General features: G+C 44.7%; 1 protein-coding gene across 1 annotated transcript in view; it reads right to left on the bottom strand.

Annotated features, from left to right (window-relative positions):
• Window positions 1-25,724, bottom strand: part of Spg21 (SPG21 abhydrolase domain containing, maspardin) — a 26,722-nt gene continuing 998 nt past the window's right edge. The window contains exons 2-9 of the mRNA XM_021171562.3: window positions 21,931-22,017; window positions 18,391-18,552; window positions 13,712-13,792; window positions 11,440-11,585; window positions 6,858-6,966; window positions 5,392-5,499; window positions 2,827-2,967; window positions 1-626 (exon numbers count right to left, since the gene is read on the bottom strand). Coding sequence (XP_021027221.1) covers window positions 510-626; window positions 2,827-2,967; window positions 5,392-5,499; window positions 6,858-6,966; window positions 11,440-11,585; window positions 13,712-13,792; window positions 18,391-18,552; window positions 21,931-21,993 — 927 coding nt within the window. The 5' untranslated portion in view covers window positions 21,994-22,017 and the 3' untranslated portion in view covers window positions 1-509. The remainder of the gene's footprint in view (window positions 627-2,826; window positions 2,968-5,391; window positions 5,500-6,857; window positions 6,967-11,439; window positions 11,586-13,711; window positions 13,793-18,390; window positions 18,553-21,930; window positions 22,018-25,724) is intronic.

The following is a 25,724-nucleotide window of genomic DNA, read 5'->3' as shown; positions in this document are numbered from 1 at the left end:
TGAAATTCAATTTTTATTCCAAATGTAATATCTAGAAATACATCAGCTAATACTCAAAATGGTGTGCTCAACTGGAAACCAAAAAAGCTGACGTGTAGGGAGTGGCCAGCAGACTACCAGCCTTGGCCCTCTGGTTATGCTCAAGAAAGCATAAAAATGACCGGTGCTCCTCTTCCAACCTGGTGGTGGGTGCAGCAGTTATAGAAAGCAGGAAAAGAGAGAACGCCACATGACCCCAAGCCTTTGAGATGAACACAGAGTGGAGAAGACTTTTGGTAGCAAAATTTTCATAATTCTTAAAATGGGAGTCTTTAAAAGTTCTTCAAATTCAAAAGTTTAAAACAAAAACAAATGTGGAGAGGGGCCAGTCACACTGGTTTAGAAGAGCTGACGCCTGTCATGAGATTGACAATCAGTCCGACTTCCAGAATGGTGAGGACCAGTGTTCCTGACCAACGAACCTGAACTGACTGTGCAGGAGCAGGGTGGTTCTGCATCTCAAGCCTCATCTATGGCTCCTCCTGGCTGAGGCCCAGGCGGCCTTGCTGCACCTCTAGCTCCTCCGCACTGACCACTGACGGATCGATGGCCGCGTATTTGGTTCCATGGAACTGCAGCAGATGTATCTGGAAAAGTGCAGATTACTTTGGCTATTGTTAGGGTTTTGTTTTATGGTGCTGGGATCGAAGCGAGGGCTTCACAGTGGCCTCTGGGCGAGCCCTATCTCCAGTCCGGAATCTTTCTGAGATTATGTGGAGGGCAGAGAGCAACATCAGTGTCACTCTTTAGAGGACCCCTGTCCCTTTTAAAAATTTTACTTATTTAGGTATTTTATGTATGAGTGCTGTTTTCTTGTTCACCAGAACAGGGCACCATGTGGTTGCTGGGAATTGAACTCAGGACCTCTTAAGAACAACCAGTATCCTGAACTGCTGAGTCATCTCTCCAGCCCCTGAGGGCTCCTTTAAGAAATTACAATTTACTTTGTATACGTGTGGAAGTCAGAGAAGCTGTGGGAGATGACTGTCTCTTCCTCTGTAGTTTTCTGGCACTGAACTGGGCAGTCGGGCTTGGTGACAGTTTTTACTCACTGAACCACCACTGGCCGTCCACCTGTCTTCTCAGATAGTCCCTCAGTGGCAGCAAGCTTGGTACGTAGGAGAGGCTGCTGGCTGGTTGGTCCGAGGGTCTGCCTGTTTGTCCCTCCCCCGGGGCTGTGCCACCACACCCACTTTTTTAAACCTGGATTGTGTGGACTGAGCTCAGGCCCTCCTTGTCATATGGCAAACACTTTACCACCGAATCTCCCCAACCCAACACCTTCATTTTGCAGTAACTGTATTACAGAGCAGAAGGTGTAGCATGCTATTAACAAGCGTGTTGGGAGAACATAAAGTTTTCCTAAAACTTCACACTAGAGAAAAGTCAGCAAAGAAACGAGTATGGGTCTTACGATGTAGCTCAGATTGGCCTTGAACTTACAGCAGTCCTGTGTCAGCCTCAAAGTGCTATGATTACAAGTGATTCATCACTGTGCTGACCAAAGAACTGGTGGGACCACTACCACTGACCTCAAATTGTTTTGTGTTCTTAAGCAGTGTCTCCTGCCAAATCTTCATGGATATCACTCCCCACCCCCATAACTCCCGTGTTTTGTGTATATGTGCATGTGTGGGCTCAAGTATGCAAGGTTGATCACGCTCCATCTTAATCATTGAGGAAGGCAGGTAGCAATTAAATCCAAAGCTCTCTAATGTGGCCGATCCTTTTTAAAAACCTGTATACAGGGGATTTGCCTGCACATCATATTTAATCACAGTATACAGTGTCCTTAGAGGCCTGAAGAGGACGCTAGATCCCCTGGATCTAGAATTTCATTTGTGAGCTGCCAAGTAGGAGCTGGGAATTGAACCTAGGTCCTCTGGAAGAGCAACCAGTGCTCTTAACTGCTGAGCAGTTTCTCTGGCCCCTGATATGGTTAGTCTTGATAGCCAGTTTCTCTCAGGAATCCCCAGACTCCACCTTCCCGGGCTGGAAGCTCATGCAGGCTCCCGTGCTCAGCAGGCAGTTATGCAACTTAGGGATCTACAGTTCTCATACTAGCATGCCATAGACCCATCACTGCTGGCCCTTCATACACCTCTCTTCTTTTTAAAAGTTTTGTTGAGTGTTTTGTTCATGTGTGCCTGGTGCCTGTAGAGCTTGAAGGTGTTGGATCTCTTGGAATTGAGGTTTCAGATGGTTGTGAGCCACTATGTTCATGTTGGGAATCAAACCTACTTCCTGTGTAAGAGCAGCCCGTGCTCCTAAGTCGCTAAGCCACCTTGGCAGCCCTTCATACACATCTTACCCAGCGCGATGCTGCTCTACCCGTGGATGTTCTGTGTGAGGTCTTTCCAGTCTCCTGCTACTGTGGCTAATGGCATGGTGGGCATTCCTGGGCATCGGTTTCTCTATGTTAGGATTGCCTCCTTAGGATCTACTTCCACAAGTAGCGGAGAGCATTAAATGGGGCTTGCACACCAGGAAGGGGCCTGATGCTTCTTGCCAGATTATCAAGGCAGCTACTCGTCACCCCAGTCTAGTAATCTCTTGAGAGAAGGGCGTGGTGTTTTATCTTTGTACGTAATCACATCAAGAAGTCACTTCTCAGGCTTGGAGTGCTCCATTTAGATGTGGTGTCTCGCTCTGGCTGCATTCCCTGTCTCCAGGAGTCAAGGTACACCGTACTAAGGGCCACTACCTCAGAGTACAATGCAAGGCCTGCTGATCTAGAGGAGGACTGTTAGGGAGCACTGTCTGTTCTGGGGTCCAGGCTGCACTTACCTGCACATAAAGATTGACCTCTGCACTCCTGCACAGGTAGGGAAAATTGCCTCCTGTCTTAAGGTGAGCTCTCCGTGCATTAGGGTACAGTTTGTACATTTCTTCTTTGGCTTCTGTTGACAGCGCACTCTGGTCAAACACCTTTGAAAACACACAAGGCTGAAATCTCATGGCATTCTTAGGTCACTACAAAAGTGTCACCCCACGTTCCTGAGTGCCAGAGCAGCCAGAGATTACCTCCTGGAGCTGTTCCTGGTCATGCAAGAGGCTGGGCATGCAGCTGTGGGGCACAATGTTTGCCTAGCATGTGTAAGGCCCCATTCCCTATCCCCATCCGAAAAATAAAATTTTAATTCCAGCTTAAGATCTCAGCTTATAGACTTTGCTGCCAAATGTCTCTGGCCGCTCACATGTAGCTAATTAAATAATAATAGTGAATAATCACTAGAATACCAGTTTCAAAACGAAATCTTGGGGCCAGAGAGATGGCTCAGAGCTAAGAGCACTGGCTACTCTTCCAGAGGACCCTGGTTAGGGTCCCAGCACCCACATGGCAGCCCACAACTGTCTGTAACTCAAGTTCTAGGAGATACAACACCCTCTTCTGGCCCCACAGCCAGATGATGCACTTACAGACATGGGGGCAAAACATCCACATACAGAAAGTAAAATAATCTTTTTTAAAAAGAAAACTCAAGGCAGGAAGTTCAGACTCTTTCTGGGAGGCGGCGGCGCTCTGGCGCTGAACACACGGTTTTGGACATCTTTCAGATGTTCTCTGAAGCATGCATACAAATATTTTTTGAAAACATTTTAAAGATAAGCATATGTGTATTTTGTGTATATGTGGAAACAAGAGGTCAACCTCAGATATCATTTTTGTTTTTGAAGACAGGGTCTCTTGATGGCCTGGAGCACACTAAGCAGGTTCGACTGGCAGGTCAGCAAACCAGGAACCTGCCTGTCTGCACCTCCCCAAGGCTGGTATTATAGGCATGTGCCGCCATGCCTGGTGCTGTGTTTTGTTTGTTTGTTTGTTTGATTGTTTGAGTACAGGTTCTGGGGCTGGAGAAATAGTTCAGTCATTAAATGCTGAACTCAAAACCAAAATGTCAGAATGTTAAATGAACCAGAACCCTGGGCATTACTGAGGGAAATGTAAAATGATACAACCACTGGAAGACACTATGTCAATTTCTCAAAAAGTTTAAAGTAGAATTACGTGTGTGTCACTATGTGTGTGTGGGTACCTGAGGAGGCCAGAAGAGAACACAGCTGAAATTACAGTCAACTATGGGGAGCCACATAGGTGCTGAGAACAGAACCTGCATCCTCTACTAGGGCAGTGTGTGCTCCCAACTAATGAACATTCTCTGCAGCCCCAAAAGTACAAGATTTAAAAAGGCAAGGACCTTTCAGCCCCACGTTAACCGAAACATCCACAATAGTCAAACATCTGACAGATGAAGACATCCACAGGATGTAACAGAACACCATTCAGCCTTAAGATAATGATATCCAGGTACATTATGGGGCCAGTGAATCTTTTTCAATTTTTATTTTGATATTCATAGGTGTTTTGCCTGCATATATGTCTGTGTACCACCTGCATGCAGGCCAGAGAAGGATAGCAGATCTTCTGAACCATACTTAAAAATGATTGTGAAGCTGGGCAGTGGTGGCGCATGCCTTTATTCCCAGCACTTGGGAGGCAGAGGCAGATCTGAGTTCAAGGTCAGTCTGGTCTACAGATCCAGTTCCAAGACAGCCACTAACAAAGAGAAACCCTTTAAGAAGACATACACACACACACACACACACACACACACGGTTGTGATCTGCCATGTGGGCAACTGGACTAGAACCTCTACAAGAACAGCCAGTGCTCTAACCAGCGAGCCACCTTTCCAGAATGAATCTTAAAAAACAAAACCAACAATTCTATTTTTAATTCTGTGTACATGTGTGTTCCTCTGTGTGGGTATATGCACGTGAAATCACTAAACATTTAGACATCTGTTGGTGAGAAAATAAAATACCCCAACTCAAGGCTTGAGGGGTACAGCTGAGTATCTGAATACTTGCCTAGCACACAAAAAGTCTGAGTTGTTTCCCCCATGCTTTTTTGTCTTTATTTATGTGTGAGTGTTTGGCCAGGGAGGGCCTGAGATCCCATGGAGGTGGCGTTCCAGATGGCTGGGAACCACCACATGGGTGCTGGGAACCAGACCTGGATCCTGGGCAAGAACAGGCAGTGCTCTTCACCACCGAGCCATCAACTCTCCAGACTGTATTTTTTAACTTCTGGTGGAGGAGAGCAGAGACAGTCTATTTATCCCTAGGCTGGCCTAGAACTTGCTATGTAACCAGGTTGTCTCCAACTTCAATATCTGCCTGCCTCTCTGCCTCTGCAGTGCTGGGATCACAGCATTCACCAGCACACCTAGGACAAGGGTGTGTGTCACTCTCGTAGGTTACTGTGGAACTGAAAAGGCCAAGGCGGGAAGAAAGAAGTATGGTTCATGTCATCAAATAACGATCTTGGCTATATATTTATAGACTTACATCCATGATGGTGACGGGGATGTCCCGAATCTTATGTGGTTCCACATAGGAATTCTGACAGTTGAGAGTTAGCCTTGAAGCCAGTTCACTTTGACCCAAACTCTCCAGCTGCAGAAGAGGGGGAGATACAGGTAAGAGTGTGCAGGAATTTTGTTCTCGTGCATACAGCAGGTCCGTAAGTGACATGGTGCTTGTGATGTTGGCGATGTGTATGGTGGAAAACCCACCAGTGAGAAAATGTGATCTGAGAGACTGCAATTGGGGACTCTCGGGTTAGGGCAATGAGTGGCCTTCTCTGCTCTGACACCCAAGTCAGGCTCTATAAGTGCCACGTGGTCTTCTTTTGGCTACGACCTGTACTGTCTATTTAACACAGGTACACCCTAACTTGTGTGCTTCAAAGGTGACAAATCAGCACATAAGGACCTCAGGGACCCTCTGCCCAAGGTTCTGAAATGCTCAGGCACTGACCTGAATGGCTCAGGAGGGAGGCCAAGGGAAAACTGATTCTGGCTGTGCATGGCAGCACACGCCTGCAACCCAACACTCAGGAGGTGAAGCCTGAGGCCACAAGATACCTCTTCTCAAAAAACCAACCCCCTCCCCACCCTAGAGGAGCCAGATGCACCGTCTAGTGTGAGGCCTTGGGAGCCGCTGTCCTTGCAGGCAGTCTTGCTGTACATCTAGGCTGGCCTCAAGATGGAGACCCCTCTGCTTCAGCCTCCAACTACTGAGATCATAGGCATAATTACCATAGCCAGGCTGAAAAAAAATTTACTTTTAAGTACAAATTTAATTTTACACTTATATTGCAGGTGCCTGTGAGGCCAGCTGACAGTGATGGATCCCCCGGAGCTGGGATTTCAGGTGGGTGTAAGCTGCTTGACATGGGTTCAGAGAACCAAATTTGAAACTTCTGGAAGGGCAGTTTACGCCCTTAACCTTCTCTCTAGTCTATAAGCTGGTGCCTTCAGTGACCACCACGGGTGGCGCTGAGAACCAAACTCACATCTTCTAGAACAACAGTGTTCTTAACCACTAAGTTATCTCTGTAGCCTCTTAAAATAATTCATTAATTAGTTCTTTTCTTCTCTTTTTTTTTTTTTTTTTTGACAGGTTTTTCTGTGTAAGCTGTGTAGCCCTGACTGTCCTGGAACTCACTTCATAGACCAGGCTAGCCTTGAGCTCACAGAGATCTGTCTGCCTCTGCCTCCCAAGTGCCAGGCTACTGAGCTTAGGCCTTGGCAAGCATTTCTCTAAGGTCCTGTTGGATTTGAATGTGCAGAAGTTACTGGGAAGCACTGAGGGAGCCAGGGCCTCACCAGCAGTAGGGCCTGACTGAAGTACTGCAGCTAACACAGGACTGCTCCACAAAGACCTCCCCTTAACCCACAGATGATGGACCTCCTTTTGCATGTGCACAGAAAATCCCAGTGAAAGTGTTCCAGGACGGTCACGATCCTTACCCTGTCCACCATGAAATCAATGGCGTCAGCCATCATCGGGTCCACTGGGCCAGAGGAAAAGTTTCCCAGAACGATTTTCTTGAGCATAAACGCTGGCATCAACCAGAAGCTGCAAAACAAGGGCAGAGGCCCGTGACTGACACAGACATGGAGAGTGATGTCATCACTGAAGCTCCACACAGCAGGACGCCTGGAATCCAGAGGAAGGCGGAACTCCCTTCTGAGCCCAGCAACCAGCGAGAGTTACACAGTGAGTCTGAAACCAGAGGGTGTGTGTGTGTGTGTGGGGGGCGGGGGGGATAGGGAGATGATGACTGAAAAAGAAAAAATCCCAAGAATTCTTCAAGTTGGCTTACAGATAAATGAAAGCCCAAATAAAATGGAACTGATCGTGAAACTAGAGGTCTTTAGGTTTACAAGAGCAGGGTAAATCTTAGCAGTGACATATCTCAGATCTATCAGCAAAGGTGAAAATATGTAAACCGTGTGTAGGTAGAGAAAGAGTTTAGGGTTGCTTTATTCTTGACCTTAACCCAAAAGTGAGGTCACTAAGAGTTAGGCTTGGAATTAGCATGAAATTTTACATAAACAAAGACTACAAAAAGGAGTTGAGCTGCATTCTGATGAAAACATTATAAAATCATAAAATACATTTTACTGAAAACATTGTCTAAATTTAGGTATTTCTGTCAAGTTTGTTTTAAAATGTCATTTTGTTGTTACTGTTTTGTTTTGAGACTATATAGCCTGGCTGACCTTGACTCTTGCTTCACAACTGAAGGCATGCACCAGCACACATGGCCTGATGATCTGTATTTCAAGGAAGGCAGCAGGAAACATGAAAGAAACGCAAGGAAAGGTACAAGTATGAAGACATTTCATAGTGTGGAAAGTTAAAAACTGTTTGGGATAATAAATATTTTGTCCTAAAGTAGAACGGTTAGATTGCTCCAAACGGTACATGAAAGGCAAAGAAACACCAGACCAATAACAGAAAGCTTGTGAAAGAAAACTCACAAGAAGAAACCGAGATCAAGGAAACTGGGCAGTTGGGCCAAGCAGACACAACACAGGGCTGGGAAGATGGGTCACAGGGTAAAGTGCTTGCTCCACAAGCACCAGGGCTGGAGTTCACATTTGTAGTGCCTGAGTGCAGGGAGCATGTGGGAGGGCAGGGCAGGAATTCCCAGGGCAAGATGGCGAGCTAGAATAGCTATTCTAGACTCTGCCTCTATGTGAGACAGACAGTGATGGTGGAAGATATTGGTGGCCAATCGCTGCCTCCAGACACGTGACATCCTCTCTCACCCCAAAAGCAGAATAAGAGAAATCTATAAAGGATTGAGGGAGCATTTCGTACAAACCTGTTCTGGGGAAAGTGATGTAACACTTATGATGTTTAATAATACAGAGCAACTGCAGGAGGAGGGAGTCAGACACAGGATGCCTCCTCGCTGGCTGCTGCATTAGACTGGAGGAAAAGGTCTCTCCAAACACTAAGATGCCCAAGGCAAAGGAACAGCAGAGTAGAGAGCTCTAATGTGAAGGTACAAGGACAGGAAAAAAAGACTGGGAGGTTCGCAGATACAGAAAGACGCAGGGAACTTATGGCACTATACAAACTGCCCCATACGAGTCCTGGGTAAATCTGACAGCCAACAATGACTTGATTTCCTGCTGGATACCAGTACTATTTGTTCAGAACTGAAATATTAGGTAGCCAGAGCAAAAAACCCCAACAAACACTTTACAGGCTACTCTCCTGATGAGAGTCTTGGGAAAGGCAGTGGCATTCTTTTGTAACCTTCAGAATGCTATTCTAGAATTCTGCCCCAAGCACAGTTTCTTTTTCTTTTTCTTTTTTGGTTTTTTTGAGACAGGGTTTCTCTGTGTAGCCCTGGCTGTCCTGGAACTCACGCTGAAGTGCCTATTTCCCTTCAGGGACAAGACTGCCTACCTACCCCACATGCTCAAGTAATCTTTCTACCAGGACAGTTCAGCACTAAGGTCCAGCTGAACAACCTGAAGTCACCGAGATGGGTAACAACAGCCCTGAGATGGGGGCAGACAGGGCTCACACAAGACAAAGGTCAATTCCCAGTTAGATTGCCTTAAAAGAAGGGACAAAGATCCTCATCAGGTCACCCTTGGAGAGAAGAAGGGACAAAGCCTCATGTCTTTTTGTAACTAGACTTATTCATTTTATGTGTAAGTGGTTTATCTGCATATATATGTCTGTGTACCACATGCTTGCTTGGTGCCCATTAATATAAGATTTATTAGCTGGGCATAATGGAATGAGCCTTTAATACCAGTACTTGGGAGAAAGAAGCTGGCATATGTCTAAGTTTAGTGAGCACTATCAAAAAAAAAAGTGAAAGTAAAAATTTTAATACATATAAATATAAAATTCTGCAAGACTCCACATAACATCAGCATGGGGAATGGACTTGTTGAGAACCTGCACACCTAATGCCGTTCACTCTGCTGAAAGCTCCTGCTCCTGGAGATTACAGGGACCCCTTTTCACAGTTCCAGGAGAAAATAACCCCAAGAACTATTTGCATGTAGGTGGCAGGACCTGCTCAACAGAGCTTTGCCAACATGGAAGTGACTGAATTATTTAGCCAACTGTGGATACAACCAGCTTCATGCTAAACCATAGACACATACACGATTCACTTACTGACAATCTGCTATGTCCTAAATGCTGTTGTCCTCAATCTTCCTAATGCTGCTAACCTTTAATACAGTTCCTCGTGTTGTGGTGACCCCTGATAAATGAAATTTATTTATCTGCTACTTCGCAACTATAATTTTGCTAGTTATGGATTATGATCTAAATATTTTTTGAGATAAAAGGTTTGCCAGGGTATTGTGACCCACAGGTTGAGAATTGCTGTCCCACAGGCAAGGACACATTTGCTGGTGATTAAACAAGTCCAGGCATCATCTAACTAGATCTGTGGTAAATGACTGATTTTTGTTTTCTTCCTTTGCAGAATTTGGAGTCCACGTCATGGGTTTAAGGTAAAGCCTCTGTATGAGAGTTTTGTTTTTGTGGTTTGCGACAGTCTCGACAGTCTCTTCTCTTGTAGCTCTGACTGGCCTCAAACACCTGACCATTTCTCCTCCAGTGTCTTTAGAGTTGGGATGACAGGTTCATGTTACCACAGCTTGCTTCTACCATGAGGCTTTTAAAGTCTGGAAAGAATTAAGTCCCAAGGGCTGGGGCTGTAGCTCATTGTCTGAACACTTGCCTGGCAGGCACCAAAGCCTTGGGACAACCTCTGTGTTTGTTCCCTTCTGTGTCCCCTCCTTATTAATGAGGAGGAAGAGGAAATTATGCTACACCAGTCCCAGTGTGAGGTATGAGTTACCTCTGCACTGAATTGTACTACTTGGCTCTCAACTGATGTCTCTGACACCACCCTCCCAAGTATCACTGTCTACAGACCATTGAGCTAGTATGTTCATTCAGCTATCTGGGCCTCTCTGATCAAGCTTTGCTGGGCATGTGGAGGGGACAGTAAGCAGGATGTAAAATGAATAAGTAAACAAAACAAAACAAAAAAGCATAACAAGAAACTCAGAGACAGAGCAATGGCTCAGTAGACACAGAATGTCATCTAAGATGCTAGCCTTAGTCAAGGAAAAGCAGGTTGTTAATATCTTGCAGTTACTAGTGGGTATTCAAAGCATCACTAGGTGACCATAATCTACTGTTATGGCTACCAGAAGGGATAACCTAGTGAGTGGAAAGCTGGTTTATAAAGCAGAGGGGTTGGTCACAACTCAGTTCTAACCAGATCTCTGGCTCCTCAAATTGACTTATCTCAATATAAACCTTCATATATTGATAAAGACCTAAAGAACAGGACTTTGCCCTGGGTATGTGATCCATGCCAGAGGACACAGCTGTCTTCCTGTGTCACTCTTTGCCTTATTCTCTTGAGACAGTCTCTTATTGGTTTTAGGTTAGGCTGTCTGGCTAGCAACCTTTCAGTCTTCACCCGTACCCAACCCAGCACTGGGCTCACAACCTAAACATCAGGACTCGCATCAGAGGAGGCCTGACATGGCCTGTGCTCACACAAGCAAAGTTTAAAAATAAAATGTTAAAACCAATGAGAGGATGGCTGAGAGGATCCTGGTATTTTACTGGTTGCTCCAAAAGCAATTCTTTCTGAAGAACAGGACATCAAGTGTCAAGATCACACCATTATGAGCTAAGTGTTCTTGTCTTTCCACTGGTGACCACCCCTCAGGGCCTAAGTCAGAAAGGAAGGAAAGCAAACTGTATGAAGATTTATCTCAGAGCATGACAGAATGTTGGGGAAACCCACATGAAACTGTGTTGATTGAGAGAGCTGATCTTACAAGATAGGCAGGACAGGAAAATATCTGTTACTGTAGCAACAACATCTGTTACTGTAGCAACAACATCTGTTACTATAGCAAGACTACATGCCCAACCCACACTGAGTAAAGTTGGAGTTCACAGCATTCTTTTCTTGTCCACTTCCTATTCCCATTGCATCAAATTCCCCCAAAGCCAACATTTAAAGATAGACATCCTTACCTGTTTGCAGTCCACGTTTGGTTGAAGATAGACGTGTCACTGAAGGCATTGCACAGGATGAGGGAGTGCACCCTGGGAGACTTATGAGTGTATTCAGCAAATTTCTGAGCCAAAAAGCCGCCCAAAGATGCCCCAAACAGATGAACCTAGTTATAAATAAACATAAGGCAGATCCTAAACACTGAGTTGCTTAAGTTTGTTGTTAATAGCAGAATATATCATCATACCTAGCGGGCTCAAATATCTACAGCAGTTATAAATTTAACAAATATTTTATTTAAATAAATGTATTTACCCCCATCAAGAAAACAATACACTAGAGGGTTAAAAACATGACTCAGCAGTTATGTGCTTGCTGCAGTCGTGAGGACCAGGGTTTGGATTCCAACAGCTACGTGAGAGGCTGGCGTCCTGCACATACCTGTAGTCCCAGGCCCTGCCTCAGAGGAATGGGTGGAGGTGACAGAGATAGGTAACATCCTCTGCTGACCTCTGAAGTATATGCATCGGCATGTACACAAGTAAGTCTAAAGAACAAACAAAACCCCCTGGAAAAGACCATCTGGGTATGGTTGTGGGGAGTGGAGGTGACTGAATGGGCACCACTGCCATGAGCACGGCCATGCCAAGGAGTCAGAGCCTCTCTCTGGACCAAATATAAGTGTTGATGAGAAACTGACCTTGAGCTAAAAGCAGTGTTTTATCTGTCAGTGTGTGCAGACACTACCAACCACAGCTCCCTCCTCCGGGATGACTGCTCCCTCTTCCTCCCTCCTGTTCAGCTGTGTAATAGTAAATAATTTTTAAAACCCTGCCTCCTTGCTCAGGGGTATACAATAAACTCACTGATAAACTGCTGGTACATTTCCATCAGAGCACAAGGCCCACCTTTTCTCTACAGGAGTCTGACCTTCCTCCATTCCCTTGTCACCCCAGTCAGGTTTCTAGGATCCAGCTGCGTGGGTTGCAGACAGTGATGGCTCATATCTCTAACTCTCCCAGCATTTGGGAGGTGGAAGATCCAGAGTTCAAGATCATGGTTGGCTACACAGTGAGCATGAGGCCAGCCTGGGCTACATAAAACTGTATCACACAAAATAAACAATGATCTAATGCCCTAGAAACCAAAACCTTTCTGAGGACATAATTTTGATAAACTCTCAGATTTTATAGCATTTTAGATCTTCAAATCGGGGACATTCAACTGATAAAACGTATACAACTAATCCAAGATTTGAGACGCATGTCGAGCATTTGAGATAGGGATACTCAACCTGCGTGACCCACACTACGATGGAAAGAACCTCAGACACATTATGCTAAGCAGAAAGAGACTGTTACAAAGAGCCATTTCTTACATAATTATACTTAGGTAAAATGTGCAGAGCAGATAAGGTCATAGACACAAGGCAGATTTGGTTACAGAGCTAGGAGTAAAGATGGGGAATGAGTGGGAATGAGTGCTCTATGTGTGTTTGTGCGTAGACGCAAGCACAGATGTCATGGCCTGCACATGGGGGTCAGAGGATGTAGGAGGCCCGAGGTCCCTGTGCTCACAGATAAGCACTAAGGAAACCATAGTAAACTGGTAAACATACAGAGCTGTCTCATCAAAGGCAGAGAAATATAACCTGTTTTCCACCAGAAGGCTGGAAGGTAGTAATAACCTAGTGACCTCTGTGCTATCTGTATGACCATATCAGACCCTCAAGATGTCACATGTAGTCATCTATAGAACCAATCTTTATAGAAGATGTCACAGGTAGTTTATGAAGAGTTTTGATGTAGTCATACCTTAAGTTTTATTGGGCACACAGGATGAGTTAATTACCTTTTTTAAAAAAAAATGTGCTGTGTTTAAATATGCCTAAAATAAACTGCCTTCTTATCCTGCTCAGACTGTTATTGCGCTAGCCTTGGTAGTCACAGAAGCGCTCCACATCTGGTACTAATGTACAACTGATACCACAACAACCTACAGCAAGGGGCTCTCTTCATCGGCCGTGTGGTCCCTGGGATGGCTTGGTACCATCTTATTGGCCCAATAGATTCCCTTTTTGGAAAGGTGGGAAAAAAATACTCCAAAGTTGGCAGGGTTGCCAGCTATACCTTTCCTGGAGACTTAAAACATGCACCTGTCTACTTTACAACGGTTCATGGTGTGATATGAGACTTCTATCACAATAAAGCTATTATTAGAAAAATAAGACAGCCTTAGCCTCTACAGGATTCACACACCAATCGCATTCTAAGTCACTGGTTTACTACTCACTTTATCCAGTTGTAAGTGGTCTAAAAGTTTTCTGAATCCGTCACAGAATTCAAGATGGTCCCAATAAACCGGATACTGCAACTGAAATAAACATTTTAATTTATGTTAGAGATTTAAAATGTTCCTCCTATTTGAAGAGTTCAGGAATCACATAACCTTTCCTGTTACCCAAGCTTTGTTTCTTATTCTAAGTTTGTGAAAATAACATTTTAAAATGTTTTATTTTTTTTAAAGATTTATCTTGCCAGGTGGTGGGGCACACCTTTCATCTCGGCACTTGGGAGGCAGAGGCAAAGGATCTCTAAATTTGAGGCCAGCCTGGTCCACAGAGGGAGTTCCAGGACAATGAGGTCTATACAAAGAAACTCCGTCACAAAACAAAACAAAACAAACAAACAAACAAAACCTTCCTTTATGTATAGTGTTTGAAAACCTACATATGCATGTAGGTGCCTGATGGAGACCAGGGAGGTGTCAGATCTCCTGAGGCTACAATTCTGGATGGTTGTGAGCTACCATGTTGTTTCAGAGAATTAAACCTGGGTCCTCCGGAAGAGCAGCTGGCGCTCTCAAGCACTGAGACATCAATGCAGCTCCACACAACAATTTCAATCCACATCGATTTCCTTCCCAGAGTCTGAGGGTCAAGAGCAACTACTGCAGAGACTGTCCAGGTAAGGAAACCCAACTTTGTTCTGCATTGAGACTATGAGGTGCAAAGAGACAGGAGAACAGGAAGTAAAATCCTTTCTCGAGAAGACACTCTCCACTCCTTTTAGTAGCATTTAAGGAATTGCTCAATAAAACGGTCCTTTGCAATTTTCTCAGCCTTACTGATTTCCTGTACTTTCACTTACAACAAAAATAAAGTATGGCAGTTGACCCTAAGAAGCCAGCCTGCTATATCACCGGCAAGGACAATATAAGCTGACAAGCTCACTTCCAGGGACTGAGTCTTTTCTCCTAAGAATTTCTCCATGCACGTCTCTCTATGTGTGTCTTGTGTGTCTGTATGTCTCTCTGTGTGTGTCTATGTCTCACGTGTCTTTGGGTCTATTTGTGTGTCTTGTGTATCTGTATGTCTCTCTCATGTGTGTGGTCTCTGTATGTCTCTGTGTGTGTGTCTGTATGTCTCTCTGTGTATGTGGTCTGTGTGTGTGTGTGCGTGCAATATTAGGGATGGGACTTGGTGCCTGTTTTTGTTCAAGCAACCCCTCTTTATCTCTCTCTATGAGATATCTATCTTTAGCCTCCTCGTTAAAAAAAAAAATCTGCTGTTTTAACCTCTCAGATTTATATTGTCATTGAAGAAAAAACACTGGGACAGATACTGCTGTAGATTTGATATATTTTATTATAAAATTCTATTCATGGATAAGGCTTCTGGAATAGGATGTAGATGTTACCATAAAAGAAAAGGGGACGTATTTAATAAGGCTTTAATTTGAAAGCCTTCACACTAAGCTAAAGGGTGGTAGACCATGTGCTCAGAATACACAGGCTCTGAGTTTAATCCCCAAGACCACACAAAACAAACCCAAATCAATGCCACATGCTGGCGATAAAGCTGTGCACAATGTAATGTTGCCCCACCCCACTCCCAATTAAATCTAGGTAAAGCTGAGCAAATCTGAATAAAATCAGTAGGACTTATTAACATCCTGCAGAGCTGGAGACGGCTTAGTGGGTAAGGCTACTTGCTGTTCTTTCAGAGGATCCAAATGTGGTTTCCAACATCCACACACAGTTCACAAAGACACAAGAGACATACACACAGAGAGACCACATACACAGAGAGACAGACAAGCACACAGAGACACACACACACACGGAGAAATTCTTAGGAGAGAAGTCTCAGTCCCTGGAAACGAGCTTGTCAGTTAAGAGTCCAGTTACAGCAGCTCCTCTGATAAGCTGTGCTTGCTCATGTTCTCTCTCTCTCTCTCTTTCAAAATAATAAATCTTAAAGAAATAAATAGTATGTTAGCATCAAATTTACAGAAGACAGAAATTATTAACATGGGCTTGCATGTAGGAACATGGTGAATGAACAGAATCTACAATATATGAATATTACAAACATCACTTTGTGGCTGTTAATGAGAAATTTGTTTAAAATCAAAAGTGGGCTAGGGATGTGGCTCAGTAAGTAAAGTACGAGGGGCAAGAGCATGAAGACCCAAGTTTGGATTTTTAGCACCTAATTAAAAACTGGTAGGCAGTGTGTGTCTTTAACTCCAGTGTTGTTTTGGGGGGTGGGGGTGGGGGTGGGGGGTTAACCAAATCTATCTGAATCATGAGTTCCAGGTTTGGTAAAAGACTAGCCTAAAATATAGGGTAGAGAGGCTAAACAAGATGGCTCAGCAGGTGAAGGTGCCTGCCTCATACAGCGAGGGCTTTGTCACTAAGCTAGCCTGCCAGCCTGCTAGCCTATCAAATATTGACAGTTTTGAATATATTACTGACTTTTTCAGAATTCACCCCATGGCTAAAGAAATGGGGTCACAGGGCTGGGGAAATGGCTCAGTAGGTAGAGGACCATGAAGCCTGAAGACCGGGGCTTGATCCCTGGGACCCACATGGTAGGAGGACAGAAATGACTCTTGCAAGTTGTCCTCTGACATCCACACAACAAACAAACAAACAAACGTAATTTTAAAAAGACCCCTGCAGGGTGTGGTGACACCCTGGATTTCAGCACTGAGGATGCAGAGACAAGTGGATCTCTGTTGAGTTTGAGGTCAGCCTTGTCCCCAAGATCCAGGATAATCAGGGCAACAGAGAACTTGTCTGAAAAGGAAAAAAAAAAAAAGCTGGGTTTGGAGGCACATGCCTTTCATCCTAGCTCTCAGGAGGCAGAGGCAGATAGATCTGAGTTTGAGGCCAGCCTGGTCTACAGAGTGAGTTCTAGGACTGCCAGGGCTACACAGAGAAACCCTGTCTTGAAAAACCAAAGGAGGGGACAGATGGAAAAATTAACAACAAACCGAAGCAGAAAATCAGACAGAGCTAAGGCCTCTGAGACCTGCCAGTCTGAGGCAGGAAGCCCCGTCAGTATTTGCTTTCTAGAGGGTAGATTCCCGAGGGCAGATCGGGTTCCATCCACAGCTGTGGAGGCCTGGGGAGCTCACTGTCCTGGAGTGCTGTGTGTGAAAGGTGACTGAACCCCCAGGACACAGGAGGGTTAACCGCAGAGATCCACACCATCGGATGAAGGCAGAGAAAAGGCCTGGGAGCAGTGGTGATGCCAACTGTTCTCCCAGGAAAAGGACTGACAGCAGAAAGAGGACTCGACTTGTCTGCTGGGGCCGCTGATGTGGAACCCAAACGCTGCCTGTCAACTCTGAAGATTCTAGACTCACCTAACTGTGTGTAGCACCATTGCATGGACTGGGGTCACAGACTGACCATAAAAAGGAGAAAGGGAGCCACGCACCCACATTCTCTCTCTGCCTCTAACTGCCTCAAGCCCCTGCAGCCCTGACATCTCTGCCATGATGCTCTGTCCCTTGAACTGTGAGCCAAATGAACTCTTCCCTCCTTACATTGCTTCTGGCAGGTATTCTGTCCCTACAACACGCAAAGCCACTAATTCCCCTCCCAACACAGAGACGGTGACTAACATGGATTATAATAGCAGCTCACGGGGGGGGGGGGGGGGGACAGAACATGGCAGGTCCCAGAAGCCATTGCAGCTATACAGAGCTGAAGACACGTGCTTCCTGTGAATTCTCACATGTATAAGCTCTTGTTGTACAAACCTTCTTCCTTAGTTTAAAACTCTTGGTTAAATAAAACTGGCTAAAGCTAATTACTGGAGGAATTAGAGGCAGGTTTTGAGTAACCTGGTTGCGGGTAGAGAGGAAGAAGGGAGAGAGCATGAGGAGAGGCACCAAGAGCCCACAGCAAGGAGAAACAGCAAGTATTTGGGGAACACCACTGGGGAGGAAGCCAGGCCAGCAGTTACAAAGTAGATTAGGGGTTATGCCCAGTAATTGTCAAAGATAAATGAAATAACCATAGTTTGAGTCTCCTTTATTTTTAAGCTGGTTGGGGATAAGCTTAAATTGATCGCACTACAAACCTTTATCACAAGCCACAGAATCTTCCCATAAACACCCTCACTCTTAAAGAAATTCAGAAGGACAGTGGGACACTACATCAAGCCATAAGCCTGTTAAGAAATACTCAGAAATGCAAAGCCTTTTTTGATGACAGTTTGAGGATACTTTTAAAGAAAACCAATGCAGGGCACACAGCTTAGTGTTATGGAGCCACTTACAGTAAGCATAGTTAGTGGTATGGCACTCTCTCAGCCATGGGTTTGATGAACCGTAAGAAAACTAAAGGCTAGCTGGGCGTGGTGGCTCAGGCCTTTAATCCCAGCACTCGGGAGGCAGAGGCAGGCGAATTTCTGAGTTCGAGGCCAGCCTGGTCTACAAAGTGAGTTCCAGGACAGCCAGGGCTACACAGAGAAACCCTGTCTCGAAAAACCAAAAAAAAAAGAAAAAGAAAAAGAAAAAAAAAAAAATAAGAAAACTAAAGGCTGCATGACTGAGAAGTAAAATGGGAAAATATAATCTTACTTCAAATAAAGAGTTCCCAGCATTATAGTTCGTCAGAGACAGAAGGGCAAAGCCCAGGAATGTGAGATTCAGTGCTGAAGCAGCCATACTTACAGCTATAACCCGGTAACCCCATCCAGTCAAAGCCAGAATCTGCTGGAAAAACACATCTGCAGTTCCACTGACAGGAGGAAGAAAGATGAGAGGACACCTGATGCTTCTGGGGCCAGCGTCGTAGAGCGACCAGATCTTACTGTCATCGTCATCCACGATTATCTGGAGGGAAGATTGAAAGAGGGAAAGAAAGGAACGTCTCGTGACTGGGGTTTTCGGGTCTGGTTTATAGCAGTCATTGGCAACTGTTATTGACCTTCACACTTGTTACAGGACAACATGGGGATCGCAGGTGAGTACCCACAATAAGCTGCCCTGGTTTCCTTTTCCTTAGTGCACTTTATAAACTTCCAAAGAACAGATTCGCAACCGTTTAACTGTTCTGTTTTCAACTGGACTGTCTATGCAGAATAATGGGAAGTCTGTTCTGTTTACCAGTAAACAGTAAGCTCTGCACGGTGTTTTACATTTTCCATGAGAGAGAGTGTGTGTGTGTGTGTGTACATAAGTGCAGTTTACAGTCCATCTTGAGTGCTAGTCCAGGGGACTGGCTGGGATCAGCAGGGTCAGAGATTAAACAGGGCGGGCAAGGGGAACTGAGAATCTGGCTATGGGGAGAGCTAGGCACACCCCAGATGCTTCAGGATCCAATGTGGTACAAATCTGAGAGGAAGGAGGGGATTTCACTGACAGAGGAAGGACCAGGTAAGTGTGTGTGTTCGTCACGGGCTCAGGAAATGCTTCAAACCGTTCACTTGAGGACGTGGGAGAAAGTAAACGGTTTTTTAGGAAGGGGATGTGGAGGAGGCTGTCAGAAGCCTTTGTCATTTCATGTTCTTAGCTGGACAGGGAGGAAAGAACATGAAACAAGGCAAGCCACGTGCTTCACATAAATTGGATGCAGGCTAGTTATTATTATACTTCACTGCACCAACACTTGCCAGTTCAAATCAATCCCCCTGAGTGTTCCTAGCTAGCAGGACTGTGGACTCCACAATTCCCCTGTGGGTAGCAATTGACTAACCAGGGTCATTGTTGTCACCAAGAGCTGACAAATGGGGCAAGCCAAAGTCCAGGGAATCCACACCATTTCCATCCGGCCTTCTCATGTTTCGACCTTTGTATCGTGCCATTTGTTTTGATTCCTACGTATCTTTTCCCTGTGATTATTTTTTTTTTTTAAAGCAAACAACCAAACCTGATGACCTCTTCAGCCTACACAACAAATCCCAGGCCTTGTAAAATCATGCAAAAAAGCAAAATCTCAAATCTTCTAGAGATTTGTTTCAATAACTCACTTGGGAGGAAAGCGACACAAATACCAGGTGCTGAAGCAGTAGCTTACACACATGTACTCTGAAGCAGCATGTTCTATGAATGGACAGAGGCATTCTGAACATACATCATAAATGCCTAAGGGTGTTCAACTTCCTCCAAGTTCTCTGAATGCCAGATTCATCAGAACTTCGTTAGAACACACAGTATCTGCTTGACAACTTTTGTTTTTGTTTTATTCAAGACAGGGCTTCTCTGTGCAGCCCTGGCTGTCCTGAAACTTGTTCTGCTCAACAACTTAAAACCAAAGCACCGGGGGCTGGCGAGATGGCTCAGTGGTTAAGAGTGCCGACTGCTCTTCGGAAGGTTCCGAGTTCAAATCCCAGCAACCACATGGTGGCTCACAACCATCAGTAATGAGATCTGATGCCCTCTTCTGGAGTGTCTGAAGACAGCTACAGTGTACTTACACATAATAAATAAATAAATCTTAAAAAAACCCAAACAAACAAACAAAACACCATAAAATTTCAAGCAAATATATCATGAAAGACAAGTGTGGGGGAGGAGCCTATCAATGAAGTGACTTATAAGAATAGTGCACTGGCTGGTTTTGTGTCAACTTGACACAAGCTGGAGTTATCACAGAGAAAGGAGCTTCAGTTGAGGAAATGCCTCCATGAGGTCCAACTGTAAGGCACTGTCTCAATTAGTGATCAAGGGGGGAAAGGCCCCTTGTGGGTGGTGCCATCTCTGGGCTGGGAGTCTTGGTTCTATAAGAGAGCAGGCTGAGCAAGCCAGGGGAAGCAAGCCAGTAAGGAACATCCCTCCATGGCCTCTGCATCAGCTTCTGCTTTCTGACCTGCTTGAGATCCAGTCCTGACTTCCTTTGGTGATGAACAGCAGTATGGAAGTGTAAGCCGAATAAACCCTTTCCTCCCCAACTTGCTTCTTGGTCATGATGTTTGTGCAGGATACAAACCCTGACTGAGACAGTTAGGTTAGCGTGGGGTCTTCGGGCTGACTGAGGAGCTTGCTGAGGAAGTGCATCTACAAGAGTTCTCGGGAGTTACTTGAAAGGTGGAGGGAAAAGGACCCTACTTCAATGCTGGGAAGCAAAAGGTAAAAGGGGCTCCCTTTGTAAGCAGCCCCAGATAGCCTGAGTCTGAAACCAGGTAACTCTGATTTTTAAGCCAAACTCTAGTAGGCAATAATATGCTGGTTAACTCCATAGACCTCAGGTTTCTTATCCATAGCACACACCTTGTCACACAGTTGGGAGCATTAAGATACCCGGGGAGTTTCCCAACAGTACCAGGGCTATTTATTAGCAGGAAGCCTCTGCCTGGGCAACACGTAGCTCGGATTTCTATATAAACTCACGCTAGCACCATACTTTCTCAGCTATCTGCTTTGCTAAAATGATTATAACTGACAGCACTGATGATCCTGACGTCACAGTACCCAACACTGCTGCAGGGCGCCAGCAAAGACTCCCTCTGTGATAGGAATGGTCTTTGTCTAGGATTATCATGGGGCTCAGAGTCAATAGCAAATTTCAACTGAGGGTTTACATGCATCCTAAGCAGATGGGCTCCAGCGGATGACTAGGGTTGAGTAAGGATGCATCTACGGTGTTCGGGTGAGAATGGGCCTCATAGGCTCGTATATTTGAATACTTGGTCCTCAGTTGGGGGACCTGTTTGGGGAGGAGTAGGAGGTGTGGCTTTACTGGAGATGATATGTCACTGAGGATGGGCTTTGAGATTTTAAAAGATTCCCAGTATGTCTTTCTTTACCTTATGCCTGTTGATCAGGAGGCTGTAAGCTCTCAGCTACTGCTTCAGCACCATGCTTGCCTACAATGCTCTCTGCCATGATAGCCACAGACTCTAATTAATCCTCTAAAACTGTAAGCCCCAAATAAACTGATAAGTTGCCTTGGTCGTGGTTTTAGGAAAGTAGTTCTCTGCACACAGAGTTCTACCATGCTTAAGTTTCAGGAACGGAAACAGAAATGAGGATACTATCTACATTTTCTACATTATCTGAGGTTGAGTATGTAAAAGGAATTACAAATAAGAAAATCTTTACACTCCAAAGCTGACTGCATGTGGCAGGGAATGGGTGAACTTTACACTCTGTAACATCTAGTCACAGTATTTGGCAATAACCTTCACCCTCACACACTACTAAAGCACAGCTTCTAGCCCACATACAAGCATCAGCGTCTGTGACGATGAACTGCAGTAAAATCGTACTTACCTTTTTCAGGGGAACAGTACTTCTAAACCAATTATAATCTGGAGAGACTTTGATCTCTCCCATGATGAGTAGAAGCAGAGGTTAACCCTGAAATAAAAGCAGATAACAGTTTCACAGCGAGAATTCTCATTACACCTGAACTCACTGCAAAGGCTGGTCTAGCTGCACCAACAATTCTTTAATCAGAGACACTGGGTTGTTTGCCTCATCCATACAGACTTAAACTACAGAGGGCCACAGGATGGATCCCTTTCATAGCTCCAAAAGAGGACTCCTGTCTTGCAGAACTAAAGAACCACATTAGATACAGAATACTCTTTTTTACACTATCCTACTTAGGAAACTCTGAACTCTTCTGACAGCACCTGAAGAATCCATTTTAATGAACTTCCCATATGCTTATAGGACATATGACAAAGGGCTTGTTTTCAGATGATTCACAACATGCCAAAATCAAACTTTAATTCACATGTAGCTAATACTCAAGAAGGGTGGGGTGGGAGGGACAAACACGCCACTCCCGCTGATGTGATTAAAAGGTATATAGGCTGAGATGTATTTGCCCAAATGACGTGCATAAAGCCCTGGGTTCAGTCCCGAGTTACACAGATGTCTCTGAACACCTGTGATATGAACGTAAACATTCTGTAGCTTACAACAAAATGTCTGTCTCTAGAGAAAAAAGGCATGTCTTATAGTTTGGGAGGAGTCTGTTTTGTTTTTTGTTGGTTTTTGTTTTGTTTTGTTTTGTTTTGTTTTGTTTTGTTTTTGAGGCAGGGTTTCAATTTGTAGCCCTGGGCTATCTGAGAACTCACTCTGTAGACCAAACTGGCCTCAAACTCGGAGATCCTCCTGCCTCTGCCAATCACAGGGATTAACATGTTCAGCACTTCCATGACCTTAGGTTAAGTCAGCCACCTCTGAGTTTGTTTCCCCTCTGTGGGTTTCATCTTTGCCCAAAGCCTAGAATGGTTTGGCAGCCAGCCCACCCGATCTGCTGACTACAGAATGACTAACTCCTGAAGAGACTGAACCAAGCCCTCCGAGAATCCCTCCTAATCAAGTTACCCCAGGCTGTGAACTGGCTTTCCTTCTCTGCTCACACAACATCATTACAGGAACCTGATATTAAGGTTCCCCGGTCTCTTTTTGTCAAGAGAGGCACGTCCCACCCATCCACCAGTTAAGACTCACATACTTACCTTGCATGGTGTTCCCCTACTTCCATGGAAGGACTAGACTCCCTAGCAGGGCTGAGTTTGAGAGTTCAGAACTTAATTCTAGGCTGACTTTTAATTTCCATTTTAGAAAAAACTTGGGACTGGCAGAGGATTCTAAACTCAATGAAACACTTCCTCATTCCTTGGCCCTCCCCTCAGGGACACAACACTGGATGCTGCCTTTGAGCATCACTAAACTGAACTTCCAGTAAATAGAGGCAGTCCAACGATAAACTGTAATTACAGTACTGATAGGATACAGGTCTCTTAGCTCAAAACAAAGGAGATGCTTTAAGAGAGAGTTGTTGCCGGGTGGTGGTGGCGCACGCCTTTAATCCCAGCACTTGGGAGGCAGAGGCAGGTGGATTTCTGAGTTCGAGGCCAGCCTGGTCTACAAAGTGAGTTCCAGGACAGCCAGAGCTATACAGAGAAACCCTGTCTCGAAAAATCGAAAAACCAAAAAAAAAAAAAAAAAAAAGAGAGAGTTGTTAAAATTGTAAATTGTTTTAAAACATCAAATAAATCACCATCAATCGTGCTGAAACCAGTGTGCACAGATGTGGTTATGAACACTAAAACAAAGAACACAATCCTTTACAAAATCCATTTTATCTAAAATATTAATATGTTTAAAAATATCTAAGCCTGAGGCTATACCAGTGCCTGGCAAATACAGAAGTGGATGTTCACAGTCATCTATTGGATGAAACACAGGGTCCCCAATGAAGGAGCTAGAGAAAGTACCCAAGGAGCTGAAGGGGTCTGCAGCCCTATAGGAGTAACAACAATATGAACTAACCAGTACCCCCAGAGCTCTTGTCTCTAGCTGCACATGTAGCAGAGAATGGCCTAGTCTGCATCAATGGGAGGAGAGGACCTAGGTCTTTCGAAGAGTCTATGCCCCAGTATAGGGAAATGTCAGGGCCAGGAAGTGGGAGTGGGTGGGTTGGGGAGCAGGGAAAGGGTATAGGTGATTTTTGGAGAGGGGATAGCATTTGAAATGTAAATAAAGAAAACATCTAATTAAAAACCAAAAACCAAAAAAATCTAAGCCATTTAAACCATTTTTAACACATCTTTCACCGTTTAAAACTGCTTTATTTGATAGCTTCATACATTTATGTAGTACATTTTAGTTAAACTCTCCTGTCTCCCTTTAAGTTATTACTTTAAAATGAAAGCAACTAGCGGCATATAGAGTTAATCCTGGAATATTTTATATCAGGACAGACTTGAAATACCACCACAGCATCTGTGCAATTCCAACCTGAAACATTTTCTAGTATGTCTGCAGGAGGGAATATTAAAGACGGGCTAAACAGCCAGGTGTGATGGCACACATCTTTAATCCTAGCCCTCAGGAGTCTGACAGCTAGCTCTCTGGGAGTTCAAGGCCATCCTGGTCTACATAGTGAGTTCCAGGCCAGCCAGAGCTATGCAGTAATAGTAAGACCCTGTCTCAAACACACAAAACTAAAACATCAATCAACTTGTTAAAGTTTACTCCTAGGATCGACCAACTTACAAAAAAAAAAAAAAAATATCCACAGTTTTAATAAGCTGCCACTCACAAACCAAACTAGGTACAAGCACACAGGCAGGCACACAAATGAGTTACCTACTTCTTTCCCACAGCGGCTGAAGGGCAGTCCTTACCAGGTCTTCAGTATAACCCACAAGCAGCTCAGTACTGACCACATTGTAACTAATCTTGATGCATAAGAGTTCCTACACAGCTGGGAGGCCACTTTTGCAAGGACAGGTGATTCTAACACTTGTGCTAGTTGGGTGGGGAGGAAAGGTGAGACAGTTGCCAAATGTTGCGGATGACCAGCTGACCGCTAGGAAGGAAAAAAAACCCACTCCAAAGCTAAAGCAGCTGTGAAGGGTATGAAAAGGAAAGTTTGTTCTAGCTCTCTTTCATCCACTTTAAGCCGGATGCTTTTCCAAGTCACAAGAGAAACATTCTAAAAAAAAAAAAAAAAAAAAAATCTGTGGCCCAGAAAGTTAGCTGAGACTGTGACCAAACTGGTCAGGATGAAAAGAAACATGGGCAGTGTGTTCAGGACAGATTTGATTTCTCTTGACTCTGTTCTTTACAAAAAACAGAAGCACCTGTTCAGGCTGGTGAGGAAAGAAGCAGAGATAAGCTTTATCAAGGAAACCCTCCTCCGGCTGGCAGGATGCTAAGGCTCCCCAGCTCTTCCTGGACCTTGCGTTGCTGGACAGTGAGTTGGCTAGTTGTGAGCGAGCAGGTTCTTGGCCTTCAGAGTTTCAACAGAACCTGCAGTTCATAGCTGAGGAAATCGCCTCTACGTATGGTTAACACACGGTCAGTCACATATTGCTGGTCCTTTATCTCAATGTATAGGTGACTTATATAGGGACAATCTGTGATTGTTAATACAACCAATTAAAAAGGTTATTAGAACTAGTGAGCTTCTAGATGACATAACTATGATTGTCCTCGGTGTTGGGGAACGCTCATCATGAGCTTTTACCACTGAACTACACCTAAGGCCCTGCGGCAGGCTGTTCACTACAGATCTTCATCCTTCACCACACCTATATGTA

This window comes from Mus caroli, unplaced genomic scaffold (genome assembly GCF_978045245.1).
Source record: "Mus caroli unplaced genomic scaffold, Mus_caroli_1 scaffold_11, whole genome shotgun sequence".
Classification (NCBI taxonomy): domain Eukaryota; kingdom Metazoa; phylum Chordata; class Mammalia; order Rodentia; family Muridae; genus Mus; species Mus caroli.
This window is presented reverse-complemented; position numbering and strand designations above follow the sequence as displayed.